The sequence below is a fragment of the Cenococcum geophilum genome (genome assembly GCF_001692895.1).
Source record: "Cenococcum geophilum 1.58 unplaced genomic scaffold K441scaffold_15, whole genome shotgun sequence".
In the NCBI taxonomy this organism is placed as follows: domain Eukaryota; kingdom Fungi; phylum Ascomycota; class Dothideomycetes; order Gloniales; family Gloniaceae; genus Cenococcum; species Cenococcum geophilum.
In genome coordinates, this window is record NW_027137573.1 from 446,798 (window position 1) to 473,881 (window position 27,084).

The 27,084-nt window shown below is 44.9% G+C and overlaps 7 protein-coding genes across 7 annotated transcripts; 3 read left to right on the top strand and 4 right to left on the bottom strand.

Annotated features, from left to right (window-relative positions):
- Positions 1 to 3,363: 3,363 nt before the first annotated feature.
- K441DRAFT_657821 (uncharacterized protein) lies at positions 3,364 to 4,137 on the top strand (the record flags this gene model as incomplete). Its single annotated transcript, XM_067648243.1, is given in 3 exon segments — positions 3,364 to 3,393; positions 3,404 to 3,678; positions 3,741 to 4,137. A coding segment is annotated over 1 exon segment (216 nt), but the record flags the coding sequence as incomplete, so codon positions are not given.
- Positions 4,138 to 10,673: 6,536 nt separating this feature from the next.
- On the top strand, positions 10,674 to 12,158 carry K441DRAFT_60870 (uncharacterized protein). Its single transcript, XM_067645481.1, has 4 exons — positions 10,674 to 10,827; positions 10,881 to 10,930; positions 10,993 to 11,157; positions 11,220 to 12,158. The coding sequence occupies exons 1-4, from the start codon at positions 10,762 to 10,764 to the stop codon at positions 11,917 to 11,919; spliced, it is 981 nt and encodes a 326-aa protein (XP_067505344.1). The 5' UTR covers positions 10,674 to 10,761; the 3' UTR covers positions 11,920 to 12,158.
- A 3,212-nt stretch (positions 12,159 to 15,370) lies between these two features.
- K441DRAFT_608363 (uncharacterized protein) lies at positions 15,371 to 16,475 on the bottom strand. Its single transcript, XM_067645462.1, has one exon. It carries the CDS (start codon positions 16,455 to 16,457, stop codon positions 15,558 to 15,560), a length of 900 nt encoding a protein of 299 aa, XP_067505345.1. The 5' UTR covers positions 16,458 to 16,475; the 3' UTR covers positions 15,371 to 15,557.
- A 259-nt stretch (positions 16,476 to 16,734) lies between these two features.
- K441DRAFT_60883 (uncharacterized protein) lies at positions 16,735 to 17,553 on the top strand. The gene is made up of 2 exons (XM_067645486.1): positions 16,735 to 17,473; positions 17,534 to 17,553. The coding sequence occupies exon 1, from the start codon at positions 16,951 to 16,953 to the stop codon at positions 17,344 to 17,346; it is 396 nt and encodes a 131-aa protein (XP_067505346.1). The 5' UTR covers positions 16,735 to 16,950; the 3' UTR covers positions 17,347 to 17,473; positions 17,534 to 17,553.
- A 1,409-nt stretch (positions 17,554 to 18,962) lies between these two features.
- Positions 18,963 to 19,302, bottom strand: K441DRAFT_657829 (uncharacterized protein). Its single transcript, XM_067648244.1, has one exon. It carries the CDS (start codon positions 19,249 to 19,251, stop codon positions 19,006 to 19,008), a length of 246 nt encoding a protein of 81 aa, XP_067505347.1. The 5' UTR covers positions 19,252 to 19,302; the 3' UTR covers positions 18,963 to 19,005.
- A 910-nt stretch (positions 19,303 to 20,212) lies between these two features.
- On the bottom strand, positions 20,213 to 24,708 carry K441DRAFT_554607 (uncharacterized protein; the record flags this gene model as incomplete). Its single annotated transcript, XM_067643236.1, has 2 exons — positions 20,213 to 24,027; positions 24,300 to 24,708. The coding sequence occupies 2 exons, from the start codon at positions 24,706 to 24,708 to the stop codon at positions 20,213 to 20,215; spliced, it is 4,224 nt and encodes a 1,407-aa protein (XP_067505348.1).
- A 967-nt stretch (positions 24,709 to 25,675) lies between these two features.
- Positions 25,676 to 26,938, bottom strand: K441DRAFT_657832 (translationally controlled tumor-associated). Its single transcript, XM_067648245.1, has 5 exons — positions 26,919 to 26,938; positions 26,676 to 26,787; positions 26,451 to 26,588; positions 26,236 to 26,395; positions 25,676 to 26,172 (listed from the first exon to the last, which is right to left on the bottom strand). Exons 1-5 carry the CDS (start codon positions 26,931 to 26,933, stop codon positions 26,088 to 26,090), a joined length of 510 nt encoding a protein of 169 aa, XP_067505349.1. The 5' UTR covers positions 26,934 to 26,938; the 3' UTR covers positions 25,676 to 26,087.
- Positions 26,939 to 27,084: the final 146 nt, after the last annotated feature.

Genomic DNA, 27,084 nt, shown 5'->3' on the forward strand with positions numbered 1-27,084 from the left:
AACTTATAGACACGCTACTTTTGGCAGCGCCTGCAGTATTATAAAGATGTAGAATTAGTTATAGGCTAAGTATTGGTAGTAAAAAGGCGCAATGTAATATTATAGGGCGGAGGCAGTAGCTATAGAGCGTATGTATTTAAGGAGTCTATAAGACGTTACGCGATTAATTGTAAGGGTTAAGGGCGTAAGGAGGTAATATACCTACGCGTAGCTGATATAAGCTGTACGTAAGGTATATATAAGAGCATAGGGCTCTCCTATAGAGGCCCCTATGGTGGGGTTCCGTAATAATAGTAAACTTGTTAATGCGTTAGGTATATAGGTAAATATAATAATAAGATCTAACTATAGAGTAGGTGCCTAATAAATTAGCTCTAATTATATTCTAAGATTTACTATAAAAAGAGAACTATATAGGTAGAGACTATAGTCTCTTAAATATATAATTGTATATATAAGGGGACTTTGTAAATAGGGGGCTATAAGGCACAATTATAGGAATAAATAGATTGTAGAGGAGATAAATCCTTAAGGGTATAACGGCGCTATTGCACGTTACCTGCAAAATTCTACTATATTCTGCTAACCTACGATTAGCTCGCCCAAAGCTAGCGCCTTAGCGGCTTACTCTATATATTTGTTTACATTAGTCCTAGTAACCCCTTTTCCTTTTTTTTAGCTTAGTATCTTTATAATACAGTATTCTATAAGCTTTAGTTTAAAGGCATTTGTATAAGCCGTAACATTATACTAAGCTTACCCTATACTGCCTAAAAAGGCCTTAATAATATCCCACTCTAAAAGAAACTTTATCTACAATAACGCGTTAACGCGTTATACTTAAACACTAAAATAACTCTATACTACCTGGGAAGGCCTAGATAATATCCTACCTTATAAGCTAAATAGGACTAAACCTATACTCCTAGAATTAAAACTAAAGCGTATAATACTAACGAACCCTAGAAAGTTAATAATAGTACCTAAAGTAAGCTTATTTAAGAGAGCTACTTTTACCTAAGAGGAACCTAAGATCTAATTAGGATTAGAAATTAAAGATAATAATAACATTATAGATGTATATAAGTAGATTTGCGTCCTTATAGCTAGCTAGAAAGCTAATTATCTTAAAGTAAAAAATATATAAGAGACCCTATAAGAGATCTTAGAAAGCCTTATAGCCTTATAAAATAGCCTAGCTTCCCCTTCCTAAAGCCCTAGCCAACCTATTTACTCTACTAAATATAATATACTAGGGAGTATAGATATAATAATAAAGTAATTAAAGTCTATTAAGCTCCCTAACCCCTAACTACTATCTAATAGGATAGACCCTACTTTTAAGAATTAGAGGATTTAAGTATAAGGAAAGCTCCGTATTAACTATAACTATTTCCTTTCTAAAGAAGCTAAAATACTTTACCTCTTTAGTTAAACCACTAGGGACGCCTAGCGGTACCTTTAAGCTAAGTTTAAGAACGAGTCTCCTATCCGATTTATATTTATTAATAAAATTATATAGCACTTAGCGGTTATTTATATTAACCTAAATAAAGCATAGGATGCCTAGTATAACTATAATCGCCTAATAATAAACCCAAACTAACCCATTATTAAATTCTAGACTTAATTCCTACACCTTATAAGAGAAGGCTAGGTTCCCCTTAAGAACCACTAACTAGACCTATATAATAAGCTAATAATCCAACTATAGGAAAAGATTACTATAACCTTAAATAACCTACCAACCTATAAAAAAACTCGCAGCTTATTGCCTATTATTAGACTTAGAACTAAAGCGGATTAACGCCTACCTTAGTTAGTAAAAGTAACTCTATAGTAATTAGAACTTATTAGCTATACCTATAAAAGCTAAAGTAGGAAAATAAGCTATAACTACTCTTATACTAAAAGCGGTTATAACTATATACTATACTATTAACTAATACTCGCTATAGTACTCTAATTAACCCTATCTTAGCTACTTGCTACAACTATAAAAAGGAAGATTACTTTACCTTATTTTACCTGGAGCTAAAGAATATAGGCAATATTAAGGAGATAGAGGAAGGAAAAACGTCTAATAAGTTAGGAAAAGAAGAACCCTAGAGAAAAACTCCCCCCTAGGGTACCCTATTAATCTTAAAGAGATTAATCTTAATTAGTTAATAGGTAGAAAGTATTTTATAGTTCTATATATAGTATCTTAAAATAGATATAGAGTTAATATAACCGCCCTTATTAATACTAGAGTAAATAGCTTCGCCTTTATAAATACTGCCTATATAAATAATATTGCTAAGTTTCTAAATGCAGAAGCTATCTAATTAGAGAAGCCTGTCTAGGTAAAAGGCTATAACAGCTAAGCTAGTTAGCCCGTTACCTATATCTTAAAGTTATATATTACTTTTAACGGACAACGCTAATACGGTATCCCCTTTTATATCCTAAACCTAGGGTCCTATAATATAATCCTTAGGCAAAAATAGATATCCTATTTTAATATTTAGTTAAACGTGTAATAAAGATAGTTTATTTAGCCGGAGGATAGACTAAGGTTGCCCTCCTTTATTAGGGAAATCTAAACTAACCGCAAAATACTAGCTATAAGGGCTAACCCTACCTACTAGTAGGATATCTGGGCCCGTAACCTAGCCTTTACCTAAAAAACGCTCGCCGTAAAGCTGGGAAGAACTCTATACTAACAAAAATACTCTCCTAAAGCGCTTTATTTAAAGAGGACTCTATATATAAAAGTGGGATAGGTGGTAATATAGACAACGTCTAAATTGCGTAGATCTGACTGGTATAAAAAAGAACGCATTAATAAAATATAAGGGATAACCTTTAAAAGATATAATAGGAGCTAAAAGGAGTAATAATAACGCTAGTACCCTAGAAGTCCCTAAAGTTATATACGCCCCTATTATTAGGTAACTTCCCTACTATAAATATTACCGCAATTAGCGCTATAGCGTTTCACTTTAATATATACCAGAAGGATAATAAGGTCTCTATAATAAGCCTATATAAGATTAATTAAATTATTAATAATAGGGAGGAAGATCTAGCTAAGGAAACTAGTAAGGAACTAGTTAAATACCTTCTTTTTACTATTTATATAAATTATAAGGATGCATTCTTAAAGGTAGCTTTAGATAAATTACCCCCTTACTAAATATATAATTATAAGATTTAATTAAAAGCTAATAAGTTACTAAGTTATAGCCCCCTCTATTAATAATTAACAGATAAGCTAAAAGCGATAAAGTAGTACTTAATTAATAACCTGGATTTCTACCTGCGTTCTAAAGCTACGACCCTACCCCAGGCGGGATTCTTACCCCTATTCTACGTCAATGCCGACATAGTAAAATCTCTATTAAATCTATTTAAGTACCTAAGCCGATTTCTCTATCTACCTAAGTTTCCTAGGCCGGCTGCAGGGAGACACCCTACGGGCTATAGTTCCTCTTCTTAGTCTCTACCTAAGTTTCCTAAGCCGGCTGCAGAGAGTTTACCCTACGGGCTATAGTTTCTCTATCTTAGTCTCCAAGTCCCCGTATCTAGCTATGCTTTTACTTTACGTCCTAAGTTTTCAAGCCGGCTGCAGGGAGACACCCTGCGGGCTATATTCCTCGTGTCTTAATTACAGTGTAAGACTATAGGTTACGATCTCGTCTCGTCTCGTCTCCGTCTCCGTCTCCGTCTTTAAATTCGCACAAATAGTACTTTAAGTTTACCGCGACAAGAATCTACGTTTTAACCTCGATCTCCGCACTCCAAGCCTTTTGAGTCTACGCAATAACCTCGATCTCCGTAACCCCCGAGCCTTTCAAGTCTACGCCTTAATCTCGATCTCCGCACCCCAAGCCTTTCGAGTCTACGCCTTAACCTCAATCTCTGCAACTTTAAGCCTTTTAAGTGTTAATATCCGCCATACACCCCGTGGATAAATTTTTTCTTATCTCCTTCGTTTTACCCTTTTGCCTTTAGCTTTATTTAGTGCTCGAGACGAGCACTAGCGGAGAGCGATGTAGTAGGGATATAGGTAGGAGAGTCTGAGGACTATAAGGACGAGGACCTTTAAGGACTAGAAGGACGAGAACCTTTAAGGACTGGAAGGATGAGGATATACATAGTCTATTTTTTTTTACTTCTATGTTTTTACTACCGTCACTTAGCTTATAGAAGCTCGCCTTCTAAAGGGGGATATACTATCACGGCACTAACCTAACACGTTATTATGACTCAGTGTTGTTATAATACGAGTATAGACCTAACCCCTAAGCGATGTGTATATATATCGCCTCACCTCCTATATAGATCCTCATATAATATCGTTTGTTAATTATATACAGTCACCTCGTACATTATACCTTGACAGTCGGCACGTACTATAACACTTAGTCCGGACGCACTTATATCTTCTTTCTTTCCGCCTTATCTTATATTTTATAATCTTACGTTTTATAAGCCTAGTGCTATCTTATTTCTAACTAAGCCTAAATGCAGGCTTTCTTTTAAAGAGGGGGGTAATGTAATAGCGCTATTGCACGTTACTTGCTAAATTCTACTATATTCTACTAACCTATAATTGGCTCGCCCAAAGCTAGCGCCTTAGCGGCTTACCCTATATATTTATTTACATTAGTTTTAGCTACCCCTTTTCCTTCTCCTTAGCTTAGTATCTTTATAATGCAGTATTCTATAAGCTTTAGTTTAGAGGTATTTATATAAGCTATAACACTCTAGGTCTTCTATACCTCTTTAGGTAAATACTAAATAGCTCTTAAAAAGCCCTTAGCCTTAGCTAGGTTATAAAAGATTTTATCTAGCCTAAATTAAGCTCTACTAAATCTAGACCTACCCCTAGAGGGTTTTAATATGTTTATTAATAACTTCTTCCTATATAGCTTCTAAGAGCCTTATAGTAGCTTTCTAATATCTATCTTAAAGATAATTAGTTTAGGGCTCTTAACTTTCTAACCTTAGCCTTAGAGAAGCTCTAATTATAAAGGTAGTATTAATATTAGTAGCTAGTATAGATTTCCCAACAAGGCTCGGGTCTTAAATTAGTAGTTAGGTTAGATTACCTAAAGGGGTAAACCTACTTAGCTTATAAGCAGTTTATATACGACTACTATACTAATTATAGGCTGGCAGTCTTCTAGAAGGGTTCCGGTTAGGTCCCTAGTTAAATATATTAGTATATTCCTTTAGCATTTCTAGCTTAGGGGAAGATTTTAAAGTTATCTCTAGCGCTTAATCTTCTAATTAGCCAAGGTAGGGCTAAAGGGACTCTAGTTACTTTTTAGTAGCGTTATAACTATTATAAAGGGTATTTATATTTTCCTTAGCGGTAACTATAGGTATATAAGAGTCTTTAAGCCCCTAGCGCATCTGGGTATTAAAGCTTATTTAGCTATTTTACCTAGAGGTTTATATTATCGCAATCTCTTACTATTAAAGGGACCTTTCTACTTTAGCGTAACGGCTTTTTATAAGGTGTCCATAGAGTTTCTATTTAGGCTATTATAAGATTTTAAGGGGGAATAGTGGTTATAAACAAAAGATATAAATTAATAATCTGGTTTTTAAGCTAGCTGCCCTTTTAAATAAAGTAGAAAGGATTTAAATATAAGGGGACTTTATAGATAGGGGGCTATAAGGCACAATTATAGGGATAAAATAGATTGGTAAAAGAGACAAATCCTTAAGGAAGTAAGGCCTCTAGGATTGTAGAGACTATATACTATAGGTATATACCTCTAGTACGTAACCGGCGACCATTTAAGGGGCATCTAGGGGTTGTTCTAAGGGCAACCTAAGGTATCTGCAATAATATCCCTTATTGCACTAGACTTCTAATTTAAAGAGCTTGTTATTATCCCTATATAGAGCGCTATAAATATATAGAAGGGTATAGGCTCTAAGAGATAGGAAGTCGTAGTATAGTTAGTCGGAATTAGTTAGTAAATAAGTAGTTAGTAAAGAGAGAAGAAAAGGAGTATATTAAAAGAAACTATCTATCTATCGGTCCTATTTAAGTTATTAAAGACTCTAGGGCTCTAAACTAATTTATATAACTATAGAAAGCCTAGGCTTTCCTAAAGCTATATTTAATCTAAATATTAAATCTAAGGGGCTAAATTACACTACTATAGTAGGATCTCTAGAAGGAGGTAACTTCTATTAGGCTTTTAGTAAACAGATAATAGAAAACAAAAATATAGAAATAAAGTATAATAAAGGATAGGGATAGGTATTAAGGTTTCTTATTTTATATAGTTTTCTCTACCGTTTTCTTATTACCTAATAGTTGCTAGCGACTTAGTGTTTTTGTGACGGCGCTGGAGCGCGTCACCTAGTCAGGGGTTCGCTTAAGACTTGGCGTGTGTATATAGACGTGGCCTCACCACCTTCTCTTGCTCCTTAGCTTAATATCTTCGTAATACAGCATTCGTTCGCTTGATCTTGCAAGCATTCGTTCAAGTCTCTGTCGAGACATTTGTTCGATGGTTCGAGCCGTCACAGTTTTACTAAGGAGCTATAAACCCCTAGCCTAGGGGTTTATAAACCACTAGAATATAGCTACTAGTTTATATTAAGCTACCTAGGAAGGATTTATATATATAAAGCTATAGCGCTATAGCTCAGAGGCTGTATGCGTAGTATTATATATAGTATAATATAACGGATATATATATATATATAAAGGCCGCTTAGTAGGTTTTAAGGTCTTTACTAAGTTAGACCTAATATATACTAGAAATACTACGTAGGTTATAGTAATATTAATTATATACAGACCTTAAGAAGGATAGGTTTAGTATATAAAAGGTTAAATTTTTAGGATATATTATTAGCCTTAAAGGCGTAGCGATAGATCCTAGCTAGGTAGAAGCTATTACTAAAAAGGAAAGCTTTTAATTCTATAGAGATATCTAAGTTTTCCTAACCCCTATTAGCGATTTATTTATAAATATTCTGCTATTACGAAACTTATTACTAATCTCCTAAAGAAAGCGGGGAGCGGCCGTAAAATTGGGCCTTTTGGTTAGCTGGGGGGGGGGGGTGGAATAAGTAATACGCCGGCTCTATAATACCTTTATAATAGCACTGTTTCTATAATACTATATACTAGGCTTACTAACCTAGTTAAAGATAGACGCCTTAATATATAGTCCCTAATTTGGAACGCCAAGAGCTGATAACGTGGCGTCTTGGTGGCTTATTAGTGGCCCCCGGGGGGGGGCCGTCACCTCTAAACGCTGCCTCCGTACATGCATTCGCAAGACATTAAACCTTCTAACGTAATCCACAGGGGTAGCGACATAATTTTCACTGATTTCAGTAGCTCCTCTAGATTTGAGATTAGCCCGACTACTTCGACGGAAAATCCAGCCCGTACGTCAGCAATATATGGGCTCCGGAGCTTGTTCGAAATCTCCTTGATGGCACTACAGAAGACACGGCCGTGGAAGTGACATTTCTTCCCCGGGTCATATATTTGTCGAAATGCTTATCCTCATCGACAGACGAACAGTTTCCGACTTTCGCGCCTTCGGCATTGCCAGGAAAGAAGCCACTTCACATGGCTTCAGCGTACCAAATGGTTAGATTTCGTACGGACCCCTAATATTTTGCGAGGTCCTTGACCACGTAAGTGGTGGTTTATGGAAAGTCATAAAGAAGGACATGGATTTTTTGAGCACTGCATCCGACCAATGCTTGCAACCAAACGGGAAGATAGACCGCAGGTCTCTGTAGTGTTTGGTGATCTACAGAACTAGCAGCACTTACTAGTAGTGGTAGATTGCTTGTGCTATCCCTTAACCCGCCGAGGTGCAATGCCAAGCTGCACCGTGCATGAACACCATGCTGAGCTATACGCGAGGCATCAATAGAGCATGTAAATAGACCAAAAAGAACAAGATTTGGCTGTTCTGTGTGCCATATTCCGTTCTGCACGACGGGGCCCTGCTGGGAGGAACACCTGGCCAAGCTTAACTCCAAGGACCAGCCTACAAATATCTATCTACGTAGAAAATCTTAAATTTGAATAACCTCATGTCGCTGCAGTTCTCATCACGGGCCCCACAAATCAGGTCAAACGAGAGCCTCTGGTTGGCTGATTCTTATCGATGGCTGAGAGCCAGAACCGGCGGGTTAAAGGATAGGAAGCCAACCCCAACGCCCCGCACGCTGCCGCACCGACCCAGACCACGCACACTCACAGCGCTCCTGGTTCAACAGGAAAGCGCTCAAAGAAGCATTATGTGGATTCTATCGAAGCATGGTCTAGATACTCCGCTGGTACCCGAGACGTTTGCGATTAGCGTGAGGCTTTGTATGGACTCTTCGTGTGGTTAACTGTTTGGAGGGTGATGTACATAATTTGTGCTGGGATGTCATCGGCTTTTTCTCACTATTTCCAATGAAAATTTTGAAATTTTGTGTGCTTGGGCTTATTGGTTCTATGTGTCGGATTCCTAATCGGTCTCCGTAATTATAAGACTTTAGAGTATATGCGTAGAGCATTTTGCTAGAAGTATCACTTGTTTTACAGTGTAATTTATACAACTGGTTGAGGTATTAAAGGTAGATTGGATAGGCTTAGGGACTCTTATTCGACAGGTTCAGAAAAGCTTTTGTAAAGTCTTCTGCTCATTGGAAAGGATAAATCTATCAACATGTGGAAAAACGTGCTCTTGGTTTGGCGACTACCAATGGGACGTGCATAAACACGCATAGTTTGTTTGCCTTTTTCAGGCTTCAACGCCGCAGAGTGGTATTGCCGAGAACTAGGCTAATCTTCATTCACACCTTGGGGCTGTGTACCGGAGCATCCTCCAATTGTTTTCCTTACTCCGGATAGCGGGAATTTATCGTGATCCTTTTACTTGCAGATCTGATGCGCGTTCGCTCCGAGTCATGCGATTACCCGTAATCCAAAACACATGTCCGTGGCTTAGTACGATATGCACACGTCGGCAGTTTTGCTCATATCCGGTGTTTTAGATGTTTCAGACTCCGCCAAGACTGGATTTCGGCGTTTATCTGGATTATCTTCGTATCGAGAAGTTCAAAGTAGACTTGATGAATCTCAAATTTTCTTGCCAATGGCTTGATTTGCTGCGTCCTGGCACCTTCCTGGACAGCTACCTTAAAATGAAGAGCGAGGCCGAGAATAAGGATGATGCAGTGATAAGATGCACGACGCATACGCAAACCTTAGTGATTCATATAAAGGCTAATGGTGAAGTAAATTTCAATAGTTTAATACAGCGTCTCTTAATTCCGGTGGTTAGCGCAGCCACGTCTGCACGGCCTTTTTGTAGGGGAAGTTTTGGTATTTTTGCTATTTAAGGGAAAGTTAATAAAACACGCTAACCACCGGATGCGCCAGGAGGCTGTATTAACAATGGATTGCCATAGGGGATGTGAATATTACAGATTCATCCGACACTATATAGTCAGCATTAGATAATATGCAGTCGAAGCAGTGTAAAATACAGCTTGGGGGTTGCTCGTTACACGAAAAAGCCATCTCTGCACTAACCATATGATCTTGGAAGAGTCTGCAGCGAGAACCTGTTGGTGTCGTTGCAGCTGTTGAGACATTGGACAACGCTTCGAAAGTCGCCGCAGGGAGTGGCGAAACATCAAATAATTTCTCTAATGTATTGTAATCCATTCAATGCCCGTTAATTCCTAATGTTATCCACCATTCGCATTCGCTATGCCTATGCGGAGAATTTGAGAGTATTCCTTTGTGTCTGCAGTGCCTCCTGTGCCATCACGTCCACACTTTCGGCATTGATCAGGGTTCACCGAATTAATTAAGCCTTACTGGCGATTCATGCGGGCGGCTTGTCCACGGGCGAAGAGTAGATGCCGACCGCGCCGGCAAGGCAGCTTTCGATGACGCTCTGCATCGTTGAGAGGCTGAGGCAGAATTGAGGAGGGGAAATGTGGGACGTCTTAAGGTTGTAGACGCCCAAGGCCAGCCACAGTTGTTGGTGGTCTTAGGAGAGTTTGATGCTATATTTGGCGAAAAACGCTCCCTGTCCTCCCCAGTTTCCCACTCGTTCTGGTGAGGCGTGGTGGAGAGATATCGCCGAAGCCGTCTGCCTCAGGATGGGCATTTGCACCATCGAAAATGGGAAAACGAGTAGAGGATTGTGAAATGACCTGGTGAAATGACCTGGTGAAATGGCAATTTCAAGCGGTCCAACCGTACCTTTTTCAGCTTAGCAGAAAGCTAATAAGCCCCCTGCCGACTGCATGCCCTCTCCGCCGCCGTAGCGTTGCGATGCAAATCCTCCAGCCCTCATCACTTCACAGCCCACCACTGGACAGGCTAAGTCTCTTGAAACCAACACTCCTCCCCACCTCCCGTCGTCTTTCTCAACTCAAACAAACTTGTAATCATAATTCACCACTCGTTTGCCGCCGAATTGCTCTTGATACTCGCTCAGGCACCTTACCTACCTTACCCCATACCCTTGACAGACGCGTGGACGGATCCGCGATCCCGGGAACCCTCGTTAGGCTGACTTTGCCATCTTGCTCGAGCTGAGCCTCGCAAGACTTCAATTCTAACACCATTGCAAAAGTAGGCCGTGGCCGTCGCTCGTTCTTCGTTTATATACACATTTCTGCATGAAACGCTTGGTGATTCACCGGCGTGTGCGAGACTGAGCCCTCGAGCAACCTGTCTTGCGTATACTCGCAGCTCTCCAAAACAGTCCACCAATGCGCTCGCAAAAGCATAACTACCGCACTCTGGATGACCTAAATACCGAGCGAGAATCTGTGCCTGCGAGTGTACCCTCCACCGCGTGGTTTGGAGTACTGAAGCTGACTCGCTGCAGTGGTATTGGCGACTCATGGCTCTTGCTGCATCATGGATGATGTTAGGAGGGTGCGCAAACCAGCGGATATTCCTATGTGACTGTTCATAAGGCTAACTATGCCATGTACTAGATACCTCATCACGCCGGCACTCTACGATAGCGATCCGAAGCTTCGGTTGAGCAAAGGAGTCCTCACCGTCTTCGTCGTCTCCCTAATGACAGCCGGATACTCGTTCACTGCGCTCCTCTGCTTTTCCTGCCGGAATGAAATATTCCAAGCGGAAGCTATATTTCTGTACGAACCTTCCACATTCCCCATTCACTATTCTGAGATAATGCTAACCCCTCACCCCGCAGCCCCTCCCTAGCCTCCTCCGCCCTCGGCTTTCTCACCGTTCTCTACAATTTCGCCTCCAGCAAGCGCTTCGTCTGGAACACCGCCGCCATTGTCAGCATCGTCCTCGCCGCCGGCTCCAGCGTCATCTATGGCATGCTTTTTTGGTGGACACACCACAGGATAGTTCGCATTCGCGCGCAAACCAATTCTCGCTCAAACAAAATGTGGTCAGATACGGCTTTCTACTCCAACTTCATCCCAAACATGTACCCGTCAGCGCGGACACCTACAGAAGCCCCCCCGCTCACTGAGGATGATCTGGTCAACCATCAGATGGCCATGCTACTCATGAAGACCGACCCAGGCCCATCCCCAGACGCGTCGCAAAGCACATTTCGTATTGACCTCCCGGAAGACAATGAAGAGCGAGACAGGCTAGAAAATAGCGCCGAGCTCTTAGCTACGCCGCATACGACTCATCAATATTACTCTCAGCGCACTCGCTCTACAAGTATAACGAACACCGTAAACTCAAACCACGACCGGAGCGCATGGGAACAGCCAGGGCAAGATAGTAGGGGCCGAAGCGATATTAGGCCGAGCAGAAGTTTGAACTCTGGCGGTCATTCGCGGGCCGTGAGCCGTGAAGAGCGCAGAAGGGAGATTGAGCTAGGAAGATATCACAGTCACCAAAGTAGCCAAAATTCAGCACCATATTAAGCGCGCATTTTTAGTTAATTCTGTAAGTTTAGTGCGGGAAGGGAGTTATGGAGCGTCTCTTGGAGTATTGGAGGCAGGTATTTTTGGCGTCTTGCCTAGTATTTTGGACTGATGATCGACATGTTTGGATGAATCGTCAATGTGCGAACCCGGAGGATTTGATTATGAAGTAACTCTGTGTCTGTTCAACCCTTCGGATTTACGCCGTTGCCAGCAGAATATACAGTCTGGTAAATACATCTATTCTTCAACCTGCTCCCTAGTGTGGAAATTGGTCACGTGGGGGCGGGAAGACGATCTCTCCAGAGATCTGGTTCCCATGTCTTGGGGCCTTCATTATGGAATCCCCACAGCGCGGTAAGGTAATGCAATTTCAGCCACATGATGGTACTACTTGCTAGTAATCTCGGGTTGCATCGAGAACAAGGATTGTTCAGCTGTAATATGGAGGCCTCAGTATGATTTTGTCTGCACAGCCTCAAAACTTCGATGTTCCTCTCACCGCTCGTAAAACGCCAGAATAATACGCTAAAGTTAGCAACCTTACCGCATTAAGCTTCTGATATGAGGTCCCGGCGTCATATTGAAAAGGTTCAGATTCCATCCAATGGCTTTTGCACACAAATCCACAGACGCGTAGCAAATCAGGAAGGAACGCGCGCTCTTTCTCCGTATTTTCGGTTCAGATTCAATCTGACGCTCGAACATTCCCTAATAAAATGGCGTTTCGACTCGCTCCACCAGTGGCGGTGCAGGCATCAGCCTCATGGTGGATCAGTCCTTCCGCCGATGCCTTTCGTGGCCGCTATCAGAGTAAGCGCGTAGCCTCTAATGCTAGACAGCCGCCCTGACTGTTTTCCAGAGATGAGATCTTCTCCGGTATCACTAGCCGTGTTGACAAGGCTTCCATGTCACGCAATGATACCAGGAGGTTTGTTTACAGCCTCCTCAGCTCATCATCTCGTACAGTGCCGAGTAGAACACATCAGCCCCTACTTTAATTAAAGAACCGCTTTTGCAGGGTCCAATGGATCAACTGCTAAATTCCCGGAGCCTAGGAAGCACAACACTCCAGAAGATAAAACAAGGCGCGGTCAATCGGCACTAGACCTTCCTCTACTATCCGTGCCCGAAAAAGAACATTCTGGCTTGGGAAGTATGTTCTCAGTCATCCTAGAAGAACAAGACGAGTCTCCTCGATTGTGAGACGTGCAAAGCCCTAAGGGAACCCGGGCTCGACTTTTCGGGTCTTTCCAATCAAATTCAAAATCATCCCAACTTTCTGCTCCACATAACCACAAAAGGGCACTGGAATTTCGATTTCACTACGAAGCTCGTAACGCTTTGTTATATATAACGGATTCTAATAGAACGAATACGGACACATTTTGGACGGCAGGTTCGAGGACGAGCACCGATATATACCATACGAGTGTCACCACTAGGTCTAGCGAATATACCTCTTACCACAGCGAATCAGATCAGACAACTAACAAGATAATTCCGCCATTCAGCCTTGAACTCCACACTTCACAAAACCGATACACCCCGCAAAAAAGAAAGCTAACATCCGTGGAGAAAACCGACTGGTATCGTTTCCTGCAAGCCCGAAATTTGATCCCCCTGCCTTTTCAGGAACAGAATTGGTCAGGACGAGGCCAGCATGCAGAATTCGACAAAGGCGAAGAGAAAGATGTCCCTCTAGTGATCGAAAAGGCCCTCGGGCACTTTACGACAGCATTAGTGCAAAGTGTCCTCAGCAAGAGAACCCGACTCGCTTGCAAGACGATCAAATGCGGGCGGAGAATCATGCAAGAGGATGCAATTAAGAAGGTGGAGCATCTGCAGCGCCCTCAGCATTCACACATTGTACGGGCCATTGGTACATATACCATTGGCAAGGACCTCTCTCATACTGCTCCATCCCGTCGCTGAGTATAATTTGGAGATCTTTATTGATCATATATAGGAAAGCCCAGGATCCGAGAGCGCGGCAAGATTGGTAGATTGGGAGACTCTCTTGTTTGCGGAGTTCCCTGACAAAAAGCTCTGCTTATCGGCGTTTTTCGGATGTCTGTCCAGAGCGTGCAATACATCCATTCCAATGTTACCAAACACATGGATATTAAACCCAAAAACATTCTAGTGCGGAATATGCAGGGCAACAACCTAGGCCACTTTATGCGGTACAAAGTCTACATAGCAGACTTCGGCATCTCGCCCTCATACTAGACGATATCTATCAAACGGAGCAGTCAAGAAGGAGAACTCTATCGAATTAATGTAGGCCGTTGAGCCTCAATATATACAGTCAAGCCAAATGGCCAAGACACCCCTAATCTATACCTACATAGGAGATCGCAATTAGCGCGTCGTTCGACAATATCCGAGTCGGATACTGAATCACCCACCCCATCCACCAAAACCTATGCTGCCCCTGAGGTTATTAACCAGTCGAGGCGAGGCCTAAGTGCCGATGTCTTCTCGCTTGGCTGTGTTTTTGCAGAGTGTTGGCAGCTATCACTCAGATAGAGCCAATCGAAGACAGTGAAAATCAACCCCTCAGACTTCTTCGAGAAAAGAATGATGACTATGACACATCCTACCAAGGCAACATCAAAGAAGTCCAAGAGTGGCTGCTCGGAATCAAGTTTTCTTTTCTGCATGGTTATCTGGGGTTGGTTTGTAATTGTATTGTACGGATGCTAGAATCCGATTATACATTGAGACCAGTTGCCGCCCATTGTCCGTTTGGGAGTTGGTCAACTGCCGGCTTCTGCAAAATCCGTTCATGTTGCGTAGAGGTGCCAGAGCTTTTCGAAGCTGCCAAATTTTCCTGAACCGAAGTCACGAATGGACTAAACCGGCTTTATTGTAAATTCTCTAAGCGCCATCGATTGGAGAGCATTACTACTTACGCAGGACATCTTCCAGAGAATCAAGCAGACCAAGTGAAAGCCAACTTTACATCGGGTTTGCATGGTACCGTCCGATATTGGAATTGTTATTAGAGAAGATGTAATGAACGCGACACAGCCGCCTAGTCCCGAGCTTCCTCCAAACCCCCGTCTTGAGCACAACTCTAGATATTCCTTTGGCCGCCCCCAATCCTACATTTGGAATGTCTCTCGTCTTGCCTCCTACTAGCCTTCGGCAACCGTATGAGATCCTAGGACCATTATTTGGCTCATTTATTGTACAATATGTCAGATGTTATTACAGCAGCACAAGATGAGATGGCAACATTCAGCACACAGACCTACAATTTTACGTGGAAAAATCGTTACCAGGGTTCTCAAGGCTGCTCACTCTTCAATCGTGGACGTTCATTCTCTAAGCATCCTGAACCTTGTTCGTCTTGTTCAAAAAGATGCCAGTATCGTAAGGGGTGATGATATCGGTTGCAGTTAATTAGGTTTCAAAATCCAAAGAACTTCCATAGTTGCAGCTGCGAAATCGTAACAGCTACCAGGAGCGCTCTATAAAGAGACATCATTCTATCAGTGAGCAGGGCGTTAAAGAAGAAGTCGAACATTCGACAGTCTCGTCATATATTACTTCCTTCGGCGTATGCCGTAAAGTAATGTTAGCTGGCTCAACTTCAATGCTCCTCCGGGAGTTTCTCCGTTGCGAGACGTTCATTCTTCTTTGGAGAAGAATCCGACATCCCCACTCACCTTCCCCATCTCCACCAATCGGTCCCGCATCCCCTCCGCTATCTTACTCATCTCCGGGCCCAAATCTAAGAACTTACATCTCTCTACCCATTCTCCGACCCCATGTTGCAACACATTTCGCGCTCTGTCTTTACTACCCTTAGTATACCCAATACTCCCATGCAGCGTCATCCGCTGCACGCTTGCATCATATACACCCCGATGTAGGATGTTATTGTCATAGAAAACCACATCTCCAGCGCTGAGATGCACAACCTCCTGCCCCGGCATATTATCCTCATACGGATCAGCCGCCCTCTCCACATCGGTCCTCGCACGCTTGTGCGATCCCGGCACAACTATCAAACTCGCATCATCATAGAGCGCCAGATTCCACTGCGCGTGGAACGCCGGCCTCCCCAACCTCTCCATCTCCTCCTCGGCCGTCGCCGTCGCCGGTATATCATCCCGGTGCCAGCGCAGCGCGAAATCCTTGTCCGGCCGCACGAGCAAGTTGTACAACTCCATGACCAGCTCGTCGGCCTCGCACCCGATCAGAAACCGCACCTGCTGCAGAAGCTCCTTGTCGAAGTAGCTGCGCGCGAAGGTCGCGTGGTCGGGCAGGTCCGGGTGCAGGAGGTGCTGCACGCCCCAGATGCCGTTGCTCGGGTCGGAGGACCACGGCGGGAACTGCTTTGGCACCGTGCGGATGTGGGGCCATTTGCCGGCGCGGGCTAGCGCTGCGGAGCGCGTCGCGGCGGTGCGGAGGGCTTCGAAGGAGGATGAGAAGGGGAAGAAGGATGCGGGGAAGACGACGAAGCCGTCGCGCTCGAGCGAAGCGCGCGATGCTAGGTAGCGCGAGGAATCGAGTTCGGCTGCCATTCTGTCTTTGGCTGTCTTAGTCTGCTGTAAAAACGATCGCGCTATTTTAAAGGAGGTGAGTTCGCCAACATGGCCGGGGGGAAAGAGGACTACATCAACTTTCTAGTAAGTCAGGGGCCTATGATGTTTCTTCGGCGAGAGAGCTGCAACGTTAATTGAGGTTCAGTCGTGCTGCGGGCTTCCCCCACACAGACATGGAGATAAGCGGGGGAGAAATGTTTTGTGCCGCTCACTGAGGCTAGCTGCATTTGAGACATTTACAAAGAATTCCGCACGTCCCCTAAAAGATCGCCAATCAGGGGATATACCACAGAAAGAAATAATACTCCAGACGACTGAAATAGACGGTCGAATAGGCTGCATGCTACCTACATTCCGTCAAAACGGAGTTACTTGGTCATGATGAAGCGCCAAAGATGTGAAGGGCTGAGGAAGGTGAAATCTGTCAGTGGGAGTTAGCAAGAGTAAGGGCATCTCTCTCTTATTGTGACGTATGATGAGACATAGCAAGAGACAAATACGGCAACCCGGAGTTGCTCAAGATCTGCTCACCTCTCTTCGTAACGGAGATTCGAAGTCAGCACAAAGAATATCATTTCACCTTCGTCACAAAATATACTCGTACCTAGCTATATTCAACCTATCGAGTTACTGGTTAATACTTCTCAATTGTCGGACGATATCATTCATTCTTTTTGCTCATCTTCCGCTCTCCGCTCTTCGGGCTATATTCACTCATGACCATTCGACCGCTTCTATCACACTGATTATCCAAACAACGTTCAGCTATGTTTGCATCGATCCGGCCCGCCCCCGTGGACACTCTGTCTCCTTTACTTTTCCATTGTTACACTTAGTGATCAAACTAGCACTAGTTGTTAGGAAGTGAAATAGAGCTCACTAACAGTGACCTGATTTTGGTTTCTTGCGTTCTCAGAGATCTTCACCATGCTCCAGGCTGCTAGTTACACTTCGAAAGGTTTCCTGGGTCACTTCACTAATGCCTAGTCCATTTGGTTAGTGTCCTCTGGTCGTTCGTATCTTCATCTAGCTCATATAAGTGAAACATACGGTAGGGATTCGCTTTACAAAAGTTTGCAGTGTCTGGTCGATAATCTTGTGAGCAATATTAGGCCCTCTCGCACGTATTGCGCTGAACATTCTTCTCACGGCCGACGCCGATCCTGTCCACCGAATGAATGCCGCTCGATCACCGTGGCGTCGCTCGAGCTAATACAATCCCTCAAGCTGGAAGCAGATCGGGAGCACTTGGTTTGCTGTTTTGGTGAAGATAGACACGCTTTCCTGCGCTCCAAGGTAGCTTCGAGTGCAGCCGTGCGTGGTAATTGCTAGGTTGTACTCTACCAATTTCATACTTAACAGTATTGTGATAGTATTCTGGCCGTGATATGCCCGACTGTGAGGCCCGCATAGATGCCGTGGTGTTTGATCTCATCAACTTCATCAAGTCCAAATATCTTTCTCGGTGACCAGATTTCCGGTCATCCGACTGTGGCCCAGCAGCACATTTCTTCACCTTAGACGTTATCACCGATCTCATTTACGGCAAACCATTTGGGTATATAACCAAGAACGAGGATGTCCTGTCATCTCTACGGAATGTCCGGACCATACTGACACTACATTTTCTCGCTGCTCCATTCCTGCTCCTAGCTAAACTCCTCGGCGACCCATGTACTGACACTACATTTTCTCGCTGCTCCATTCCTGCTCCTAGCTAAACTCCTCGGCGACCCATGTACTGACACTACATTTTCTCGCTGCTCCATTCCTGCTCCTAGCTAAACTCCTCGGCGACCCATGGATGTTCAAGATGGCAGGCCGCATGGTCCGGAGATTTGGTTTTGACAGCCTCAAAGGGTGACCATTCTCCCCCCAATCTTCCTATCTACCTCTCACACGGAGAATATTCGCATCTGACGCATACCAAATCTCTCTGCAGGCTAGCCCACTCACACCATGGCGCCTCGCAGCCCGCCTCTCCCGCAATCGCCTCTTTCACAGCCCGCGGCCTCACCCCCGCTGACGCCGCCGACGAAGCCCTAGTCCGACTGCGCATCCCCTCCCCACCCCTCCCTTCCCCGCCCCACTATATTCACCCAACTAATCCGCCCACCAGCCTCGCAGGCTTCGACTCCATCGCCACCGCCCTGCGCCACACCCTCCTCCGCATCCTCAGCTCCCCAACCGCCCACGCCCGCCTCCTCGCCGAGCTCCGCACCCTACCGCACCCTCCCGACCCCACCGTCTCCGAAACTACCATCAACCACCTCCCCTACCTCCGCGCCTTCATCCTCGAGTCCCTCCGCCTCTTCCCGCTCCTAACGCCCTACCTCCTCAAGCGCTGCCTAGCCGCCGGTGCCACGCTGCCCGACGGCACGCGCATCCCCGGCGGGATAGAGGCGGTGGTCTCCTTCGTCGCGTTGCGGCGAGACAGGTCTGTTTACGGGGAGGACGTGGGGTGTTTCCGGCCGGAGCGGGGGGTCATGGAGTGACAGGTCGGGCTGGTGTTTATGAGTGGGCGGTTTCAGTGCTTGGGGAAGAGTTTGGTGCTGTTGGAGGTAAGGAAGGCGGTCGGGGAGCTGGTGAGGCGGTTTGAGATGAGCGTTGTAGATCTCGCGGGGGTGTGAGATGAGCGGGGGATGAGTGCGAGTTGGGTAGAGGGGCTATGACTTAGGGTGGAGGAGCGGATGGAAGTGTGAGAGGGTAGGAAGTGCGATTGGGCAGATTGAAGACTCGAGAAGGTTTTCAGTTTTGTATACGATATTGCCATGGAATTGGAACGGTGGGGTCTAACCTGATGTCTGGGGTAGATATTGGTAAGGGCAGGACCTGTTATTATTAGAATTTGAGCTATAATATTAGATGGGGTAATTCAACGACATAAAAATTCACTGCCGAATGCCTGGAATGCATCTCGATTCCATGAGACCATGGCGAGCATCATGAGCGAGCCAAAGGACAGCTTTGTCGTTGAACTTAGACATAGGAAAAGCACATCCAGCATTAGCTGAAAGTAGGGTTACCGAAAGTTTTGGTTCCATGTGGCAGCCGTTGCCTAGTAGTTTCCAAAAATCAAGTGAATGCATCCCAAGCGGAGAAGAAGGAATCCCAAAACCTACTTAAGTTCCTATGCAGAGCGGCGGAAACATTTCCAAGCACTTTTAGTCGTTTGCGAAAGTGAGGTTTCAAGAGGAAAGGATAACGGAATGACTTTTGGAAAAAGAAAAGATGCCCGAGGACGGATTTTGACCTATAACGCGCGTTGCGTTCCATTCATTTGCTCCGAATTATGCCATCGAGTTCGCCATAATGAAAGCCCAGTTGCAAGCCACTAGTGTTCTTATTTCCAAATGAAAATACCAAGGTTCGTCCCACACAACCGGAAGGTCCAGGTAATCTTGTTAAACTCTGTCGCGTTAGGAATAGGGCATAGCTAGCCCTCAAAGAATTCCTCTGAAATAATATTTCCCGTGTCGGTGCACTCGTTCTGCTAAATTGGTGGAGATGCGATTGAATGGCCCACAAAATTGAAGCCATATGTTTGATGTCTTGGCCTTGGCTTTGCTCTCTTCTGTCCTTTTGGGTCAGTCTCCATGGCGTCATTTCCCAATTCTTGTCAACGAAAACTTGTTGAAACAAATTCTAACCGATCTACCACTCCATCATTTCCTCTTTCTCCCCACCTGTTACCAAATGGGTTAATGTGGCTCCCTATGTTATTTCTAATCCATCTAATCCGAAAGGTCATCCTCATTTTCTACCGCGCTCCCGTATTCTGACTCATCCTCACCAATGACACTAATCTCTCTTGTTGCTGTCTTAACCTTCCTTGGTTTCAACAAAGCATACATGCTCCACTTGATGGTTCTTTCTGTGCCACTAGCAGTTGCCTTTATATATGCCAAATCGTTTCCTGCAAGGTGGAATGCAAAGGTACCGTTTTGGCCGAAGCTATGAAATAGCTTGAACAATGCCGAGGCCTTCAACAGCTGCCAATGTGTCCGGCCGCCAGGGATGCTCTGCACCCAACGACTGATGACTCGATCAGTCAAGTTGGTAGGCATTATGGCTTTATAGACATTGTAGCAGTCTTCAACACAATCGTTGTAAATCTCGAAAACGAAAGCGTCGCCATGCTTCTTAATCCGAGTAATCCACATCTGATGTAATTCCGTAAGCTCCTCCCTAAGCATCTGCAGTTCTGATTGGATCACGGACTCAGCAGAGCCATTCTCTGTGACATAGGGATACTGCAAATCAGAGTCCCAATCTGTACCGCCCGCGAATGCATCCCTGACTTTGCGAATGGTTTCCTTAGTGTGCGGCTCGAGAACCTTGAAGTAGAGGTAATCGCAAATTTTGCTGAAGTCAGGGTGCGTCTTCGCCGCGTTGGAATCGTTGGACACATTCTTTCTTTTCATGTTTTCCTCCATAGCGATTCTGTAAGCGGGGACGGGAGGATTTTTCTTTTCGATATGTGGATTCTCCTGAATTAGTCGTTGGTAGGTAGCATCGTCTAACGTGTAGCCATTTTTAGAAGAGTCTACCAGTAAGTCATGAACATCGCTCATAGCATTGATTCCACGGGAATGAATGCGGTTTTCCCAATAGGAGAGCCTCTCGTGAAATTTGGTTGCTCTCCCTAGAAGACTATTGGAACATCGGAATATGAAACTTGGTTCCAAAAACCTGTTTATGTCGGTCGAATTATCTCCCATTACATCTCCAAGGGTCCTTTGATCTACATGGATCCCGTAATCCTCTGGACGAGGTGTTTTGGTGGGAGCCGGCGCGTTCTTGAAGGGCTTTACAAGTTCTGGTTCCCAACAAGTCCAGAAAATATCCCCATCGTAGTCCCCACCTTGGAGTTTTCCAGCGAGAGGATACGTTCCACGTACTGGAAATACTATAACATCGACAAAGTGTGCAAGCTCGTGTTTGAAAACAGCACGAACTTTCTGGATGTCTGATCGTCGACAAGCAGGTTGACGCCCAACAAGGACTTCCATGTTATTTAAATTTGGGTAGCTCTCTCCGGACAGTTTGTCTACGAAGTTGTTCGAGAAATGGACATGGACTTCACCGGGCTCGAGAACTCCTTCTAGATCAACGATGCCAATAAGATTTGTTGCTTTGCCCAAATGAATTCGGAGGTTCCGCTTCATGAATTCAAGTTGTTTCTCAAGAAAGCGCTGAAACAAATCTGCCAGGTATTTGAACTTTACGGGTGAGAATCCAGCCTCAAGAAGAAGTATGATCTTCTCGCTCAATGCTATGGGTAGGTTCGCTTGCCATGCTATCCCTCGGTTTCGGTTACCTTCTTCCATGACAGAAGCCTGCTCATTGATCCATTTCCTTAGGCGTTCAGGGTATGCGATCAGCTCCAGCAGTTCATTCCTTTCAAAGTCTAGACGTTCATTCATAAGTTGAATGAGTTTCTCTTTAGGTACGCCTCGATCAATCAATATCGGAATGAAGGCTATGTGAAGAGAAGAAGCTACAGGAGTCATCCCGTCCTTAACAATATCCAATGTCAATCGACTCGGGTCATAAGTCTTGTCATTGAGGTCTTCAGCATGTGAATCGAATTTTCGCTGTTCCTTGGTAATTTCAATCCACACATCTAAGTGAGATGGGTCAGTTGTGCCAAATGGTGCACTCAGCATCCAGACCCCTTTGGCACCTCCAATCCTACCCTGGAAGGTGCATGGCATCTTATAGGCTTTGTTGTAGCCTTTCCAGATTTCGCGAACGGCTCCTACCGATATTCGAGAGCAACCGTCATTCATGATGGCAGGATCTGTAGGATCATAGTTTTCATCCCATTGAATATTCAGGTCGTTGAATCGTGTGTCTTCCTGAGTGCCATTGGCACCAATGTCTAGGCCCTCCCTCAATTGTGACGGCCGGAAGACTAAACCCGGGGTAGTCTTCGAATGGCCGAGCTCCAGACGTGCGTAAGCTTTGCAGAACGTCATTCCAGCATTCAATTTCAATGGTATGAACCAGTTGATTATCTCGTAGATGGTCAACTCTGGCTTTAGGGAGTGGTACATATGGTTGCGTAGTCCTTTCGAATGGTCAGACTTCGGTAGTATATCACAGCCGGAAGTCGCGAAGAGCACTATCTTTAAACCAAAAGCTCCTTCTGGTCGGTTGGTAGACTTCTTGTCTGACTTAGGGCCTACGAAATACACGCGCCACTTTCTTCCAAGAAATGTGTGCTCTCGAAGCATCCATTCCTGAAATCCCTGGAGAACGTGTTGTGTCTGACCCGTGATATGCGGTGGAAGTTTTAAAAATGATGGGACAGATAGATACAGGAATCGGTCTGCTCCGAAGGCTCGCTGGAACCGGCAAGAGGGTAAGGATTGTAAGGTATCTAGACGTAGATTGAAAAGCGGGCCATTCTTATCCGTGTTGAAGGTGAGCTTTCCTTTGAAGGTGTAACCTTCAAAATCTTTCTCTGCGGCTGACCATGCTTTCCTAGATTCTCGTCTTCGTAGTTTGGAGCAGGCAGGAATTTTTAATATGGTTTCCCAGAATTTATCATAATCACCATAATCTGGGTCGTATTCGGACATTATGTCTTCTGGGCGTACCTTGCTTTCTAGAGCAATACGAAAACATTCCCAGCGGATGATGAACGGTGCATCTCTCATCCCTTGTGGCATTTCATGAATGGTCAGACCTTGCCTGGGAATATCACGAACTTGGTACTGAACACCCGAGCGTTTGCTTGGGCTAGTATCACAAGTCCTATTCGCACCTTCTGAAGTTGCGATAGCAAGATGTCTACTCTTAGCATCGTGGCCCTTCTGTCCGAACTCTGTTTCATTCTCTTCATTAGTATCGAGGGAAAGATCATTTAGAGGTTGTGATAGGGGTGCTTCATGTGATTCACACGCCTTTAGAGCTTTGAGTGATGCGTCGTCATCCAAAGATTCTCTCGTCGCTGAGCTACTGGGAGCGGGGCTAGAAGCCAAGTCCGGATAATCAACATCATCGGGCTCCGTAATTTCGGTGGAAAATGATATATTCGCTGTAGCTGTGGTCCTGTAGCCATCGCCTGAGAATACTGTGGAATATGACGTGGTACTTGAAGTGGCAGTAGAGTCGAAACTAGTATTTGCTGTTGATACATTCGGTGCGGAGATTGAGAATGAACCATGAGGACGGTTTTGCAACCCCCAATCCGGGACGTCCTGATCAGGTTCTCGAGGTTGTCTTCCATATGGAGTCTTCGAAAATTTTGAGGATTGCTCTTCGCCCACAGAACTCTCGGATAACCTCTTTTTTGGCTTAGCACGCTCAAGAAGATTATCCAATGCTTCGGGGTTTCGTACCGGTGGACCCATCTGCACGTGCCTATTAGGAGCCTTGGCAGCTAGCGTGGGTGATTCCGGAGGAGTTGTGTATTCGTCCTCTTCATCCGTTGGTGTCCCCGGTTGTGTTGTATGTGCAGGGGTATAGGCAGAAGTTTCAGTCCCCGCAATTCCACGGTGAACCCTCACGTCTTCAGTGTCTATAGTAAGATTGTGGCCAACTGTGACCGAGAAAGCGTCAGTATAGCACAACATACCTCCATGATTCTACATAAGGTGATTTCATCTCGTCTCGCTTCAGGCCGACAGAATAGAAAATGACACTATTGGCTAGATCTTGAGCATGGGGAAACTCGATCGGGGGAACACAGCACCGCATCATCTACATGGAGAGGTAAAGTAGAAGGATAGAGGATATTGGCGGGAAGTACCCGATCCAATGAGGCTGGATTACCCTGTCGAGGCATCTACAAAATAGAGTGCGGTCGCTTACCCAGAGGTGAACGGAGATTATGGACGGGACTTTGGTGGCGGCCTGAATCCTTCTGCCCAAATGGGCTACCAATCTCCTCAGTCAGCAGCCTCAGTAAATAATCCAATTTCTCAGAACCTGAGGGCTTCTCTGACGCATGAGAGTTGAACTCTGCTAAAATCCGGTCGAGTGGCTTCCCCTTTTTGAAGTACACGCGTTGGATCTTGTTATATACCTTGTCAGGGATAGAACCACTGCTAGTGCTTGGAGAAAAGAGTTTATCTCGAACGGACAGGCCAAGGCCCCAGCGGCTCTCTAATGACAGGACAATTTCATTGATCTCATCTCCGGGCCTGCGACTGGGTGTGCATGGTGGTGCAACTGGTTCACTCTCGATACGTTCGGTATGTTCGGGTGGTCGGGGACTCATGCTCGAATAAAGTAAAGGTGACCAGATGAACTAGGTCAAAGTCAAATCAAAGTCAACACTTCAGGCAGGAAGAAGTCATTAACATTTAGTGAGGTCAGCGAGGAGAAAGGATTTGGGGGGAGGCCTTCCTGCCCGGGGGTCAGCGATGGGAAGAGCAAAGATGCCGGCCTAAGACGTGCCCAACGCGCCACGCTCTGTCATTAGCTAATCAGCGTGCCAAGAAATGCTGTATCACATTATAATGCAAGAACAGCTGCAGCCTTTGATGCTTTAAGAACAATGACTCATGGTGGGCAACAGGGTTTAGCCCTTGGGCAGATGCATTGAAAAGCATCTGCATTACAGCTTGTACGAGCTTCGGTTTCTCCCCCCGTGTGCGCGCAACACACACACCTAATTTCGCTACATCTGCAGCTAAAGTTAGTATGTAGAGCTAGCAGGAGGGGGTGTAGTACGTGGCCAGGGCTTGAGCACGGCCCACCTCAAATTCGGAGCTCCGAGCTCAATTTTGAAGCTATTCTGAACTCCTCTCCCCCACTAAAGGTCGTGATATCTGTTCTAGATCATGGTGTTGTAAAGCTTCTTTCTCTAATTAGTATGAGCTCTAAACGCGGGCGCATATACGCTTACTAGCGCCGGCTATAAGAAAGATTTTAATAAAGGCGTACTGCTAGTCACCTATATTTAGAGCCATATTAAGGAAGGCAACGGGGTAAAACACCAGGATCTGGAGGTATTATTACAATTTGGTAAGGGAGAGGAGTTCAGAATAGCTTCAAAATCGAGCTCAGAGCTCCGAATTCGAGGTAGGCCGTGGCCCAAGCCCTGGCCACGTACCCTTTCCTGCTAGCTCCACATACTAATTTAGCTGCAGACGTAGCGAAATTAGGTGTGTGTTGCGCGCACATGGGGGAGGAGAAACCGAAGCTCGTACAAGCTGTAGACGGAAGTTGATTTATCATCTACCAACTGCACTAAGAATATCCCTTCAGCAGGTGTATTTCGTCCTACTGTTATCGATAAGAGCTGGTCAATAGAACCAATAGGATCAAGCCTCCGTGAATTTACGCGTACTTTGATTCTGGTGTTCACGCACGGTCCACCTCTCGTAGGACGCCACCAGCGGAAGGGATAGAAAGGCTTGCTTCGTCGGGGGGCGGAGGCTCGTAGGTTATCTCTTGGTAGAATTGAGTCCTCGGGATACCCCCGAAGAAACTCACGGCTGGGTATTTGGTTGCGGTTGGGATATTGTGAAGACGGGAAGGAATCGGGTGGTATATCATGCAGTTTTAGACACTACGGCCAATATCCATTTATGCATTTAGGATGTTGAGCAAAAGAAATCAGCTATGCCCGTCGCGATGTCTAGGTCGTCCACCTTAAACCTTCATCTCACTCAAACCATGCTTCCACACTGTGACGTAAGGAGTAATGCCATCTTCGCGGTAGTTAAGGAGGATAACCCTGTAGAAGAATGAAATCAGTAAAACATTTAGGTAGTCACTTAGAAGGGGTATCGCAACGTACATTCCATCAGGGTCCATAGACTCGCCAATCAGGAATTCGTAGTCCTTGAAGTTTCCTACAATCTTTTTGGCGAAGGTTGAGGCACCCTTCTCGAACTCCTTGATCTCGTCATCGCTCGCACCCTTCTCTTTCATTGCTTCTTTGACCTTCTTCATATATGCTTAAGGTAATGTCAACTTGTGCGAGAATCTCCAATAGCATTGCTCTCAACTCACTCTTGAGATGGCTGAGATATGTTTTTTTATCGAAATTAGTCTCATTAAGGCGGAAAGAGTGGACGACATCAATGACAGTTTCCGCATTATCTTCGATGCCCTCTTCAGCTTCCTCAGCTGAAGGGTTGGCACCGATATCTGGGCACCATGCACGTTAGGCATTTGCTGGTTCAACTGTGATTATGCTAAAGGTTGCAAGAGTGTAGTAATCAAGGGAGGACGGACTGATATTCTCGTTGCCAATGGTAATCTTTTTGCAGTCGGCTTCATAAGCAACCCCGTCGATCTCCTTCAAGTTGTACGAGTCGGAGATGATCTCATCGCCGGTAATGAGATCCTGCCAAAATGCGTTAGCATATGGTATCTCACAGAAGCTTTGCGAAATAGAAAAGTTTTCGAGGCTGCGATGGCTGAAGGATGCTTGGCTTGGAGGGGCAGAGCGAAAAGGCGGGGAAGATGGGTGCATACCTTATAGATAATCATGGTGGTTGAAGGGTTAGGGAAATCAGCAAGAAATGTAAGGGAAATAAATAGAAAAGGAGCGCAATAGATCTGGGGAGATCAGACGTCTATCGACTGGAGCGGACCTTTAGGTAGTGGGCTGGCGGGGTCGAGGATTTCAATTCCGAGTCGA

What these genes read in the sequence shown, in the direction of transcription:
- K441DRAFT_60870 (XM_067645481.1), top strand. Translation starts at nt 10,762, where the DNA reads ATGCGCTCGCAAAAGCATAACTACCGCACTCTGGATGACCTAAATACC. An exon ending in TCATGGATGATGTTAGGAGG is followed by an intron (nt 10,931 to 10,992) that starts GTGCGCAAACCA and finishes GCCATGTACTAG; the next exon opens with ATACCTCATCACGCCGGCAC. An exon ending in CAAGCGGAAGCTATATTTCT is followed by an intron (nt 11,158 to 11,219) that starts GTACGAACCTTC and finishes CTCACCCCGCAG; the next exon opens with CCCCTCCCTAGCCTCCTCCG.
- K441DRAFT_608363 (XM_067645462.1), bottom strand. Translation starts at nt 16,457, where the DNA reads ATGGCAGCCGAACTCGATTCCTCGCGCTACCTAGCATCGCGCGCTTCG.
- K441DRAFT_60883 (XM_067645486.1), top strand. Translation starts at nt 16,951, where the DNA reads ATGATGAGACATAGCAAGAGACAAATACGGCAACCCGGAGTTGCTCAA.
- K441DRAFT_657829 (XM_067648244.1), bottom strand. Translation starts at nt 19,251, where the DNA reads ATGGCAATATCGTATACAAAACTGAAAACCTTCTCGAGTCTTCAATCT.
- K441DRAFT_657832 (XM_067648245.1), bottom strand. An exon ending in CATTGGCAACGAGAATATCA is followed by an intron (nt 26,589 to 26,675) that starts GTCCGTCCTCCC and finishes CATGGTGCCCAG; the next exon opens with ATATCGGTGCCAACCCTTCA. An exon ending in ATATCTCAGCCATCTCAAGA is followed by an intron (nt 26,396 to 26,450) that starts GTGAGTTGAGAG and finishes CATTACCTTAAG; the next exon opens with CATATATGAAGAAGGTCAAA.